The 11,951-nt window shown below is 37.7% G+C and overlaps 1 protein-coding gene and 1 long non-coding RNA gene across 3 annotated transcripts; one reads left to right on the top strand and one right to left on the bottom strand.

Annotated features, from left to right (window-relative positions):
* Positions 1 to 1,957, bottom strand: LOC128790214 (uncharacterized). The gene is made up of 2 exons (XR_008431665.1): positions 1,275 to 1,957; positions 1 to 1,161 (listed from the first exon to the last, which is right to left on the bottom strand). It is a non-coding gene; the product is annotated as an uncharacterized LOC128790214 (long non-coding RNA).
* Positions 1,776 to 9,306, top strand: DTD2 (D-aminoacyl-tRNA deacylase 2). Of its 2 annotated transcripts, none has more exons than XM_053946782.1 (3): positions 1,776 to 1,855; positions 6,939 to 7,008; positions 8,956 to 9,306. In XM_053946782.1, the coding sequence occupies exons 1-3, from the start codon at positions 1,790 to 1,792 to the stop codon at positions 9,279 to 9,281; spliced, it is 462 nt and encodes a 153-aa protein (XP_053802757.1). In that variant the 5' UTR covers positions 1,776 to 1,789; the 3' UTR covers positions 9,282 to 9,306. The 2 variants fall into 2 exon arrangements, with proteins under 2 accessions (XP_053802757.1, XP_053802756.1); XM_053946781.1 differs by having other exon boundaries at positions 1,790 to 1,897.
* Positions 9,307 to 11,951: the final 2,645 nt, after the last annotated feature.

The following is an 11,951-nucleotide window of genomic DNA, read 5'->3' on the forward strand; positions in this document are numbered from 1 at the left end:
TGCAGAAAAATGTCTTTATATAGTACCTGATAAAAATACCAATATATTTTATGCATGGATATATTCTTTAGATGTCAGGAGGTGTTTTTTTTAATATAAAATCCTCAGTCAAATCCAAATCCACGCCTACAATTTATCCAACAAATTTACTATCATTCCTTGGCCTAAAAAGTGTGGCCCTTAATCTAACAATAAGCCAGTAAGAGTCAAGAAATTCAAGGTGCAACAGAATTACTTGACTTCCCAAGGAAAAAATGACATAATTCCACCAAGAATCCATACATAAACAATTATGTCATACCCATTTTTTCTATGCAATGTTTCACAGGCATTTGTATTGTAACTTGCACATGAATAAATGTTCTCCATCATACCCTGGTGTAAATAATGGCACAGCACCAAATAACAATCAATATTCTTATAGCCCTCTATAATCTGCTTAGTATAATTTGCTCAGACTGTAGAAAAATCTATTTTCCTTAACAATCAATTTATATCGCAAATATATATGGAAAACCCTCTCATTTTAAATGGATTTCTACCTCATTAAACTCTTCTTAATGAGTCTGGGGATACAGCTTTCAAGTAAATGAACAGAAGGTACTTAAAATTAGCTGAGTTTGAATAAGAACATATTATACAGCTAACAGAAAATGAGCTACTTCATACAGTAACCACCTAGTGCAATTTCCCATTCTTCCAGGAAAGTTTGCTTTGGGAAGAACAACCTCGTTGAACACACATCAAGAATCTTCTTTTAAAATGACAGACAGAAGTTGGATATACCCCTATGTGTAACATTGATTATTCAGAAGTGCATATTGGCCTTTGCTGTTCAATAGGGATATTTGGTAATCTTACTCTACGATTGACTCCAAGTACTAAAAGTCAGCTTCTTACTCACACTGCTATATATTAACTTTTTTATTTGTAAAAAACACAATATTTTTAAACACTGTTAAAATGAAATCTCCAGTCATAAAATGAATTTGGAGAGAGATACTGAATTCCACATAATTCTATCCTGACTTGAATGAAGGCAGTATTGTTCAAAACTTGTCTCTGTCAGAATTCCTGTATGGGAGAAAGACACAACTCTTCCAGTTTTGGAGCTGTTCAAGGAGTATCAGGGTATCAAGGAGTATCAGGGTAGCCAAAAACCTGGAAGATAATAAAAGAACCACTTGCAATATTTTAACCTTTCCCATTAGCAGTGGGAGCTAATTTCAAAACTATGCACTTCTTTTAGCCAGATGATTTGGATCACTAGATACCCAGATCCCTTTTAACTGCATTTTCTGTTCCCTCTGTTCCAATGCAGTATCATTGAAGAGAAATACGCCAACTTCATAGACTGATCTCAGCCACCTGAAACACAAACAAGCAATGAACAAAAGAAATAACAAACAATATTCAGATTTTCCTTTCCATGCATAAACTATACAGCATGCTGCTCTTATCACAAGCATGTAACATTTCCCCATCGGAAGACAATGAAATCTTTCATTTCTCATCAAAATAAGAAACCAAAGCCCGCTTCCTGCTAGCTACTGGGGCATCGGTAAGTAGAGCTGTAGAAATACTTCGTTTAATCCTGTTCTAAAGCTTGTATTCAGCCTCCTCCATAGAGAGGGCAGATCAGAAACCCCCGTTTAACCATCCACACAAGGTGCCGCGTTACGCTCTCCGCCGCCCGTGATCCGCGGGCTCCAGCCGGGGCCGGGGCCGGGGCCGGGGCCGGGGCCGGAAAGGCGTGAGCCGGCCCCGCCCTCAGCGCTGCGGGCTCGCCATGGCGGCGGCGCGGCCGGCACGGGCCCGGGCCCTGCTGCAGCAGAGCGTCTCCGCCCGCCTGCAGGTGCAGCCGCCCGAGCGGGGCTCCGAGGCCCAGTGGGTGGAGGTAACGTGGGCCGTGGGCCGCCCCCCACCGCCGGTATTGCTCCTTCTCCCCGCGGAGCGTGGCTGACCGGGGCGGCCCGCGGGAAAGCGCTCCGTCCCCTCCGCGCGTGTGCCGGCGAGCAGAGGGTGGGCGTTTAGGCACTTGAGGGGAACACCCTCTGCTCCTTTTCCGGGCTGGGCTGCGATTCGGGCAGTTTTCCAGCCTCGTCTCATTTCCCTTCCCGAGCACTCTCCTCGCCCCCTGTTATCAGCAAAGGTTACGGTCAGTCCCTCCGGTAAAGGGACGAGCAGCAGGAGGCGCACAGCGGTTTCTCTCTGCTGCTCTTTCTCCCTGTGGTCCACAGAGTCCTCCGCAGGCAGAAGTCTCTTCAGGAGCTTGACTGCTCCACGGGCACACACTTCCCTTCCAACTGTGTTGTTCCTTCTTTTCTTGGATACACTTTCACAGAAACACTACAGCCTTGGCTGGTGGGCTCAGCTGTTGGTTTTGTTTTTTGTGTGGTAGTGTTAAGTTGGAGAAGAAAGGCCAGGTAGGGCAATGAGACTATGGCAGCAACAGTTCTGATGTTTGGGGATTTTTTTTTCCAGGACGCTAACTAAAAATGAAATTTAGTACATAGACCACCACACAGGAAGAAAAGCGTTGTATTTTCCCCCTTTTTCTCCCACAGTCTTCTGCTGGGGGAGATAGGTATGTCTGCAGTCTTTGGTCGATGTGCTGTGCATGCAGCCCAGGGCTCTTTACCAAAGCGTGAAGGCTGTGCTTTAGAATGCACTGACTTGCTGTAGTTGTCATCGCTTGTAAGTTACCTACAGTAGAATAACTAATTTCTGCATTGTCAACTATTTAGCCCATGGGTTTTTTTTTTTTTTTGTTTTTGTCTTTTTGTCCTTTTTAAAGACTATTACAATGGAAGGGGCTCAATACAGTCACTTGAATAAATTTTAAAAAGTAAAAGTTCTAGCATGGTTAAAGGGTTTATGCATTCATTCAGCACATCTGAAGAGAGTTCATGCTTTGCCTTTCACGTTAGCCTTAAAACATTTCTCTCCTTGTTCAGAAGGGGCAGGTGGATCCAGCAGAACTAGTGTCTGCAGTATGGTTTGGGAAGCCAGAATGTTTCACTAGGAGGAAATAGGTGTCATCTAACAGATACTGTGTTTCACAGATGTAGTGTATCTGTGTATACTGCACTATTAGCCTCTCCAGTGTAAGGTTAATTACAATAAAATTCACTTAGCCCAGTGTAAATTAACTATAGGAGAAATAATCTATTTCTAGTTTGCTAATCACAGAAGTAATTGTGACCTAGTAACGAAAAGCAGAAATGTAATTTTGCTGTCTTTCTTTTAAACTATCTTAAAAGGTATATCTTGTGGTTGAGAGATATGAATAACTTTGCTGCAAGGAGGTTATGTACTTTATCTCTCTAATTTGTGAGATCACTAGGAAAAGTAATAGATATCACTAAAGGAATCTGAAAGAGATCTGGGTCGTCTCCAGCAGATATTTTTCAGATGAACCTTACTTATATTTGTCATGGGTACCTGGGGCTTTTTAAGTGAGGTCTGTTTTAACAAGAACTAGTCTCCATGCAGAAAGAAAGCCAATTGGAAGTTCATTTTTTCTCTAGTATGACTACTTTAGAGTTCTTTGGAAGGAAATTTTGCTGCTAACATTTTCTGGTAGGGTAATTTTACTCCCTATTTTTGCATGTCAGTGCAAAAACACAAAAATTAAAAAGTACAGACATCATCAACTATTATTTACATCAACCAGTGTGTTCCTGATGTTTTATGACCAATTAAAAGCGGGACCTCACCTTGAGACATTGCTAGCATACTCTAAGGGGCATATTATGTAGGTGGCTTTGAATAGCTTCTGAGATGTAAGAGACTCCTGTAGGTACTTTAGGAACTTCAGAGCAGATGTTCTTTATCTTCAGAAAGGTTAGGAATGTACTTTATACATGAATCTCTGCCTTCATTGTGCTTTCATGATTGAGTTTTTTGGCCTGTTGAGGGTTACTGTGCACAGGATGTCTTGTTTATGGAGAATTTTGGTTATATACCCTCCATAAAAGGTTTAGGTATGCAGCAAAATAGGAATAAAAAAAAGGAATTCTTCTTTGTAAAGCTAGGAGTGAAATAAGGTAAGGTTTAATGTCTTTCATAACTGTGGGAGAAAAGAAACATAAAATGAATATTCAGCTAAAAAGTATAAGTGCCTATATTTATATATTATATATTTTATAATGCAAGGAAAATTGTCTTTTCCTTATCTTATTTCCCTTGACTTGTTTTCTGGTTGCTATTGCAAAAAGAGGTGCAAAATACTAGGCACAGACTTGTTCTGTGACCTGTGGCAGGTGATGTCATCTCTCTCTGCTGCACTGAATGTAAGAACTATGAAGAAATCTTCCCAGAGGGTAGTAAATCTGAACTTGAAATGGAAATGTCACAGAATAATTTATGTAAGGTAGTTTCACAAACTGACTTTCTAAGAATTACAAAGTATCTCTGTTTTATTACCCATTGCATTTTCTTGGAGGAAAAAGTAGTAAAAGGTAGAGATAATATTTTGCAGAATATATTTCCGTTTTGCAATGAAATCCTGAAAAATACAAATTAATGTATTTAGTAAGGAGGGTGAGGAAGGAGTCAGTTACTTGTTTATTTCTTGCAAAAGAGCTAAAAAGCAGCATTTGGAGGCAGCATTGCTAAGGCTGTCTATATGGCATTGGGGCTGGGTACTTCAGCCCTTCATGATCTGGTTCAGCAGGTTGCCTGATCTGATGATTACTTAAGACACTGTATAATAAATGCCAGTGTTACACAGTATCTTGCTTTGCTGGTTTATTTATGTAGGCATTTTACTGCTCACAGTAGATCCACATAGAGCACAGCTTTCCTATCTGGTCACTGTGTAGGTTCCTTGCAGTGGCTGTTTGCATGCGCACCAGCATGTTGAGTTTCTGATCTTCTTATTTGTGTTATTTTGCTCAAATTTTTGTGCATTAAATATAGGTCTGAGGAACAGTCAACTAGGCTTTGATAGCTTACAGAGGACCTGCAGCAGTGGCAATGGTATTGCTTTGGTTCAGAAAGTTTACATGTTACATTGACAACGAACACAGGACATCTGGGACACTGATGTAAGGTCAGACTGACACAGGTTGTTATTATTAGGTTGGGTCTTGTAATTGCATTCAATTTTACATCTTCTATTCAATTAAGAAAACTAAAGAATAAAGTAAGACTTTATTAACATGGCTGTACATGTTGAACCACAGTTTTCAGTCATAGTTGAAACCATAAGTTTCAGCTTACAAGTAGTTGCATAATTTTCAATTTTGTCGTGGTTGTAAAGTGTTCTGGAAGATCATAAACGTGCAGTATAAAAAGAAGCATCCTCTATCAGCTTCAACTTGTCTCTGAATTGTTTTCTGATTTAACCTTCTGTCCCTCTAATTTTCTTCAATATGTATGTCTCATCTTGTGATAAATTGTTTATTCAAAACCAAATATCAAATAAGGGCAGAGGTTGGAAAAATCATGATTTCTTTTAATTAATCTTTATCTGTCTGGCCTTAGGACTTGCAGGGGTCACTTTACTTACTTTTTTGTGTCTTTAAAATGAGCTGCTTGCAGAATATTGTTACTGCAATTGTTACTGTGAGACTGTACAAAAATAGTTTTGAAAGGAGCCATTTAAAGCTTTTTAAAGTTTTCAGCATGTGACATTTTGGCTACAAAGAACATTCTCTTTTTTCAGAAGTTAGTCACTAGAAAAATAGTTGAGAAGGCATAGCTTCTCTCAGTCATTGCCTTGAGCATTTTGTTTAATCTCTGCAATAACAAAAGGACAGAATCTCATGTGTATAGCTAAAATTTCTTCACCAAAAACCTTTATCATTTGGGGAAAAACAAATAGAGGATTTTTTTTAAAAGTATTTTTTGTTAACTACTCACATTTTCTACCCTTTTGCTTTGATAGCATTGGTATTAATAACTCCTTCCTGTCCCAATCTATTTAACATCTCTTTGGTGGTATTTCACGAGTTGATGTTTATGTTTCCTCCAATAAAATTTAAAAGATACTTATTCTTGACAAAGCATCAGGGAGGTTTCTTTATATACTGTCTGTCTGTGGATGCTTTGGGTTTTTTCCCAGAGAAGTTAAGCCATGCAGGTATACTTGTGTGTGAGACATAGTTGCTGCTGGCTCCAGAGCCTATCAGTTTGGCTTAATAAAGCATGGGTTGTTGCACATGCATTCCTTATGGACTAACCAAGTGAGCAGAAAAGCTACAAAAGACTTTTCTTGTGCTTTCTCCTCTGTAGAGGCCTAATTCTTCCCTCAAATACATAGTTCTTAGATGTAGTTGCTCTGGATGCAAAATATGTGGCATATCCTTTATACCAATCAGCTGAAAGGTTCCATTTTGCCAGTTAGATTTTACCAATGCTTATATATACTATTTTGAACAACTTTATAATATTCTGAACAACTTCACAGTTGTTGGTCATAATATTTAAATATTTAATTAACAGACTGTGTTTTTTTCAGGATTATATTGTACTAGATTACTTTCAACATCAAAATAAAATTCAGTTCTTTGACAAATCCTGTGGTGTTTTTCATGTTTTATAATTTGAAATAATATCATAGTTCATACTGAAAATTATTTTAGCTGTACGTTTGATAGGAAAAAAGCTTAAATTATTTCTTATGCTGGATTTAAGTATACTAATTCATCTTGTCACCTTTTCTGTGTTAATACTGTACACTCTACATTCCAACTAAATTTGGCTTCATATGGAGCTAATAAATTGTCTTAATTGTATGTAGAAGCATTTTGCAGATAATCAGTATATATCTTATCTTCCACAGTGTGGTGTGTAAACTCAATGTCTGAAGCTATACTAAATAACTAAAACTACTCTTTGTTATGTGGTTTTGTTTTTGATACTGTTTTAATGATAGGCATGCAACATAGATAATGAGAAACATTGACATAGTTTTCTGTAATCTTTTGTAGATCCAGAGAGGGCTTGTTATCTACATATGCTTCTTCAAAGGTGCTGATGAGGATCTTGTCCCAAAAATTGGTATGATATAATCCATACACATTATTGTATTGTTTGAAAAGGGAGAAAAGCAGTTGAGGCAGAGAAGGTAGCAACAATTTGGATAAGCCCTGAGATGGCATTATTCTAACTCAATTACCTGGCTGAAAGAACAGTTTGGTCTGTCTGGTTTCTTTTGACAGTTTTCCATGTCTCTATGTTTGTCTGTTCATGACCAAACTAGAAAACAAATTCCCTGATAACATTCTGTCAAAGAAAATGCTGCACCTGCTGTTTAACACATGTCATGTGTCGAGCAATAAGTTCAGTCCAGGACAGAACTGAATTTCAAATAGTTCATGGCTTGATTTGATAAGTATTTTACCACTGATCTCACTGTATGTGCAGGATATTTAAAATTATAGCCAGTAGAGGGAGTTGTGTGAATAATGAAACGGTGTCTTTCCCATCTCACTCCAGTGGTGCTTACATACACTCTTAGCGTGTGCAGATTTCTGGTTCAGAAGCAAGAACTGGTTCAGAAGCAATGTCTGCAATTCTTGTCTTCTTCTCCACATGCACTTTAGCATTTCCATTGAAGCAGAGAAGATGCTGTGGATAAGGTCAAATAGTGGCAATTTCAGTACCCAGTGCTGTTTTGACTTGATTTTTTTTGTTCTGTTTTTTTTTGGGGGGGGGGAAATTTTTTTTTACTTTTATGTAATTTCTTCTCCCTCCTTTCTTCCATCAGTAGCACTGGTTCCCTTGGGAAATTCTGTGATGCTGTATGTTCCAGATAAAAGTGCTCCTTTTCTGTGGCTGGCTTATACTAGTGATTTGGCTAAAGATTGTGTAACAATATTTCACTATTTCAGATTATTTCAGGCTACTGGCTGGGACCAGCAGTGCACAAGTACAAGTGCTATTAAAAATGCTGAGAGCAACTCCTGGGGGGGGGTTCTCTCTTGGTCTTGGAGGGCACAGTCCTTTTGTGATGCTAAATATTTATGATATAAAAATTTATTTTGTGCTAGTGAGAGTTCCATGAGAATGTTGCTTGAGAATAATTGAGAATAGTGGGGCAGCTAAAACAGGACAGAAAGAGAAAGTTCTGTTTCCTATCAGGAGATTCATCTAGGACCATCCTCAGTGCCTGTCTTAGAGAATATTGTTTCCTAAATATATTTTGAATCTGTTTAAGTGTGTGGGTTTGGTTCCTGAATCACAACTCAGCTGTTTTTGCTTTTAACAACATTAAGCATTTATGTTTAGGGTTTGGAGGCATGTCTAGTATCCTCCCAGCTTTTACAGAGTTGGGGTAATGATTTGATTTGTTATAGAAACATCAGAAAATCTCAAATTAGTAAATGCATTGATTTTATTTGCAAGTTTATATGCTCTGGCTTATAAACCAAATTGCATCTGACCTTCCTGCCACCCTCCTGTCTCAAGTGAGAAACTGGTCTTGAAGTGGAGCACTGAAGGACGCTTGCTCTACTTGAGACCAAACCGTGGAGCTGTGCCTTCAGCTCACATCAGTGCTGGCTCCTGCTGCAAACTGCAGCATTCAGAATGAAAATAGAGTCAGGGCAGAACACTCTCCAAAGTGCACTGAGGATGGTGTGTCCTACAATGTGGAGTGTTGTGCAAAAGCTACCTATTCGAGTATCAAGCAATTAAGGAAGGCTCACTAATTGCATCCTGAGTTCTTTTGGGGGTGTCCAGCTAGAATCAACTTTAGGATTTTAGATAGCCAATCACTTCCCCCAAAAATAGAACTTTAGACATATAATATTAATATCCTTCATGTCCTCACAATACTCAGACATAATTAGTTGGTTAAGTATTTATTGATTGTCCATGTTTCAGTTCATTAATAAACAGTTTCTTTTACTCAGCTGTTTGTCAAATTATTTGTTGGATCTTGTTTATGATGTCCTGTTTAATTCACTTCAGTAATACTAACTCTTATTTTATTTTTATTTGCAGTTGATACGCTGTTGAATGTTAAATTAAGTGAAAATGAAAACGGCGAGTTTGTCTCTGTTCTTGATTTGCCAGGCGACGTACTCATCATACCACAAGCTACCCTAGGTGGTAAACCAAAGGGAAGAAAGATGCAGTACCATGCAAACATTGAAAAAGAAAAAGGGTTGGAACTTTATTCTCAGTTTGTGACTTTGTGTGAAAAAGAACTGTCTGCCAATGCTAAATGCATGGAAGCCGGTGTTCTTGTCAAACATGGCACATACGGAAACAGGCAGGTGTTAAAACTGGATACAAATGGACCTTACACTCACCTGATCGAATTTTGAAAAAATAAATTGTATCCCAAATACAGTACTAGTCTATTTTGTTTGTTTTGTTTTTATTTTTTTCTTCTAAGCATTAAAGTACTTGATTGTCTTGGGAGATAGTTTAAAAAAGGCTTTCACTCATCTGTACTGGTTTTGCAAATCCCAACTGGTTTTGAATAGAAGGATGCCCGAGACTACCTTGCTATAATGAGTATGTGTTTTTTGCTCATATACATCTGAACTGTGGTCAAAATATTTGTTAATATTGATCCAATAATTCAAAATGTTTATCAACAAAAATGGGATAATGCAATCATTTTTTACTAAAAAATAATGAAAGAAGTATTACATACATAGCTTGAGGAAGTGGTTTATAGACTAAAAAAGAATACTTTAGATGTACTTATGTCAATTTTTACCTTTATGTCTTCTATCTATAAAATGACAATGCTTTCTAACTAACTAATATATTGAAAACAAATTCACTGAATTTTACCCTCTTAGAGAGTAAGTACTAAATAAGAAAGTCCTTCCCCCTCAGCCGGAGTGTGTAAGGGTGAGAGACTTAAGGCAGTAAAGGACTTATCATGGGCTTTGCAGTGAAGAATAAGTGAGGCACATCTAGAAACCAGCAGTATCACTGAATTGCTTGCTTGAAGTTTGCATTCTGAAATCTCTGATGTGCTTTGATGGGCTGCCTGCTATAGCTTGGTCTATGTCCTCGTTACTGTGGTCTTGCTGTCTACTCAATTCTTTCATAACAGAGCCTCAGGAAAAGAACAGAAACATTCAAATGAAAACAAAAATAAAGACGGTACAATGTAGGCTGCCATCTCATTGTTCCCTCTGCCACTATTGCTTCCTTCCAGCTTTTTGTCCATCGAAGCTGCTGGGCAGAGACTAGCTTTCCTTTTATAGACAGAGTTGGTACATTTGGGGCGCTCTTCCCAGCTGACCCCCTATGCAGTTCTGTTATAAACATTATTAACAGATGGTGCTAAGAAAATATCGTGGGAAATTCTGTCTGGAAAGGCAGTAAGAACAGAACAGCTATATTAAAACGTGGCAAATTCAAAACTGATACAAATGGCTTCATCCTGTGAGTCAAGTTTGTCTTTTTAATGCAGCAGTATGGTTCAGAAGGGTTCAAGTGAAATCAGACATTTATATGGTTTGCAGCAATTATCCAGAATTGCCATTTGAATCGAAATTATTCTGGAAGAAATGTAAAACCTTATGGTTAATGAGGATGGCAGCTTGCACAATCCTAAATTGTAGGCCAGTAGTTACAAATACTCTGTCATTATTTCATTTTGTACAAAACATTGAATTTATAATCTGTAGGCTCAAACTATGCCATGAGAATAGCATTTTTAATAGATACAAAACTTATAGTTTTGGTAAGAGAGTAATGAGATTTTTTTCAGGTTGGCATAATATATGCTCAATAATTATGAAATAAATAAGGACATTGAATACCTGGCAACTGACATTCTCACAGTTGAAAACAACCATTTACAGAAATGGCCTGGAAATATTAGCTATTAGGACACAAATGACATATTTATTCATTAATAATTAACAGTTATGACAGACACAGTATGAGTCATGTTCAAAGTTCCTACTAGCAACATTTAAATAATATTGTCCTGATGCAAATTACTAATACAAATTCATTATGGTCTGTGTGGTTGAAAAAACATTGTAATTCCTCTTTCTGTTGGAGGTCAAATCCTAAAAAGTGCTGAGTAATACCACTTTTCACTTCAGACCTTACAGGAATTGTGGGTATTTAGTATATCTGAAGGATTGATTCTTTGAGGCATAATACAGAGTCTGCAGCTTTTAATTTACTTCCTGTCTCTAGAAAGATCTTTAGCAGCCTGGCAATTAATTCTCTATATTTAAAGAACTCTTAAGATTTCAAAGAGGGATAAGCTTGAAAATGTTTGGTGAAAAATAGGCTTCAAACCAAACTCCATCTCATAGCGGTCTGTCATATAAAGCACATAAAAATTAATGTACATTTCAGTGGTTTAGGACCAGACAGAACTCTGAAATTTTTGTAAAAAGGTGAATATTTGTGTATTATCTGCCCGTTTCTGATTTATTTGTGTATCCATCTTGGAATACTGACTTCTATCCTCTGCTGCAGGGATTGGCAGCTTGTTGAATGCTGTGCCCTTTGTACTGTTTTATTTATATCTACTATTGATTCACAATCCATTTACTGAAGGAAGCCATTTCTGAATAACATGCTGGATCATACTGATAAAAAAATTGATTAAAATTACTTTTTCAAAGCCAAATGCTTATTTTTAAACAGATGACCTGACTCTGCTTTAAATAGTTTCTGTAATATGACTAGACAAAAACTCAGGTATTATTATCCTGTTCTATACTTAGAGAGTATCTATTAGAAGATGCTTAATATTCCCCACTTCCTTGAAATAACTTATAAAGTGAGGAGTTGTCCTTATGCTATTATGTCTCCAATTCAACTGCCATGCAGGAATTTGCAGTATCAGGGTTTTGTGACCTTGTTTGCAGCATACACACCCAGTGTGTTGAAGCTGAGCCTGTGTGGACTATGAACTGGGCTCATAAACAATCACTAATGAGTTCAGGGGCAATAGCCTGTTTCTAGTCAGCAGTATTCCTGCTTCCTTCCCATGCCCTTTCTGGAAA

Source organism: Vidua chalybeata, chromosome 6 (genome assembly GCF_026979565.1).
Source record: "Vidua chalybeata isolate OUT-0048 chromosome 6, bVidCha1 merged haplotype, whole genome shotgun sequence".
Taxonomy (NCBI): domain Eukaryota; kingdom Metazoa; phylum Chordata; class Aves; order Passeriformes; family Viduidae; genus Vidua; species Vidua chalybeata.

Bases quoted from the DNA above. Each gene is read 5' to 3' on its own strand.
- DTD2 (XM_053946781.1), top strand. From the start codon at position 1,790: ATGGCGGCGGCGCGGCCGGCACGGGCCCGGGCCCTGCTGCAGCAGAGC. The intron at 1,898-6,938 runs GTAACGTGGGCC...AATCTTTTGTAG, and splicing joins CCGAGGCCCAGTGGGTGGAG to ATCCAGAGAGGGCTTGTTAT. The intron at 7,009-8,955 runs GTATGATATAAT...TTTTATTTGCAG, and splicing joins GGATCTTGTCCCAAAAATTG to TTGATACGCTGTTGAATGTT.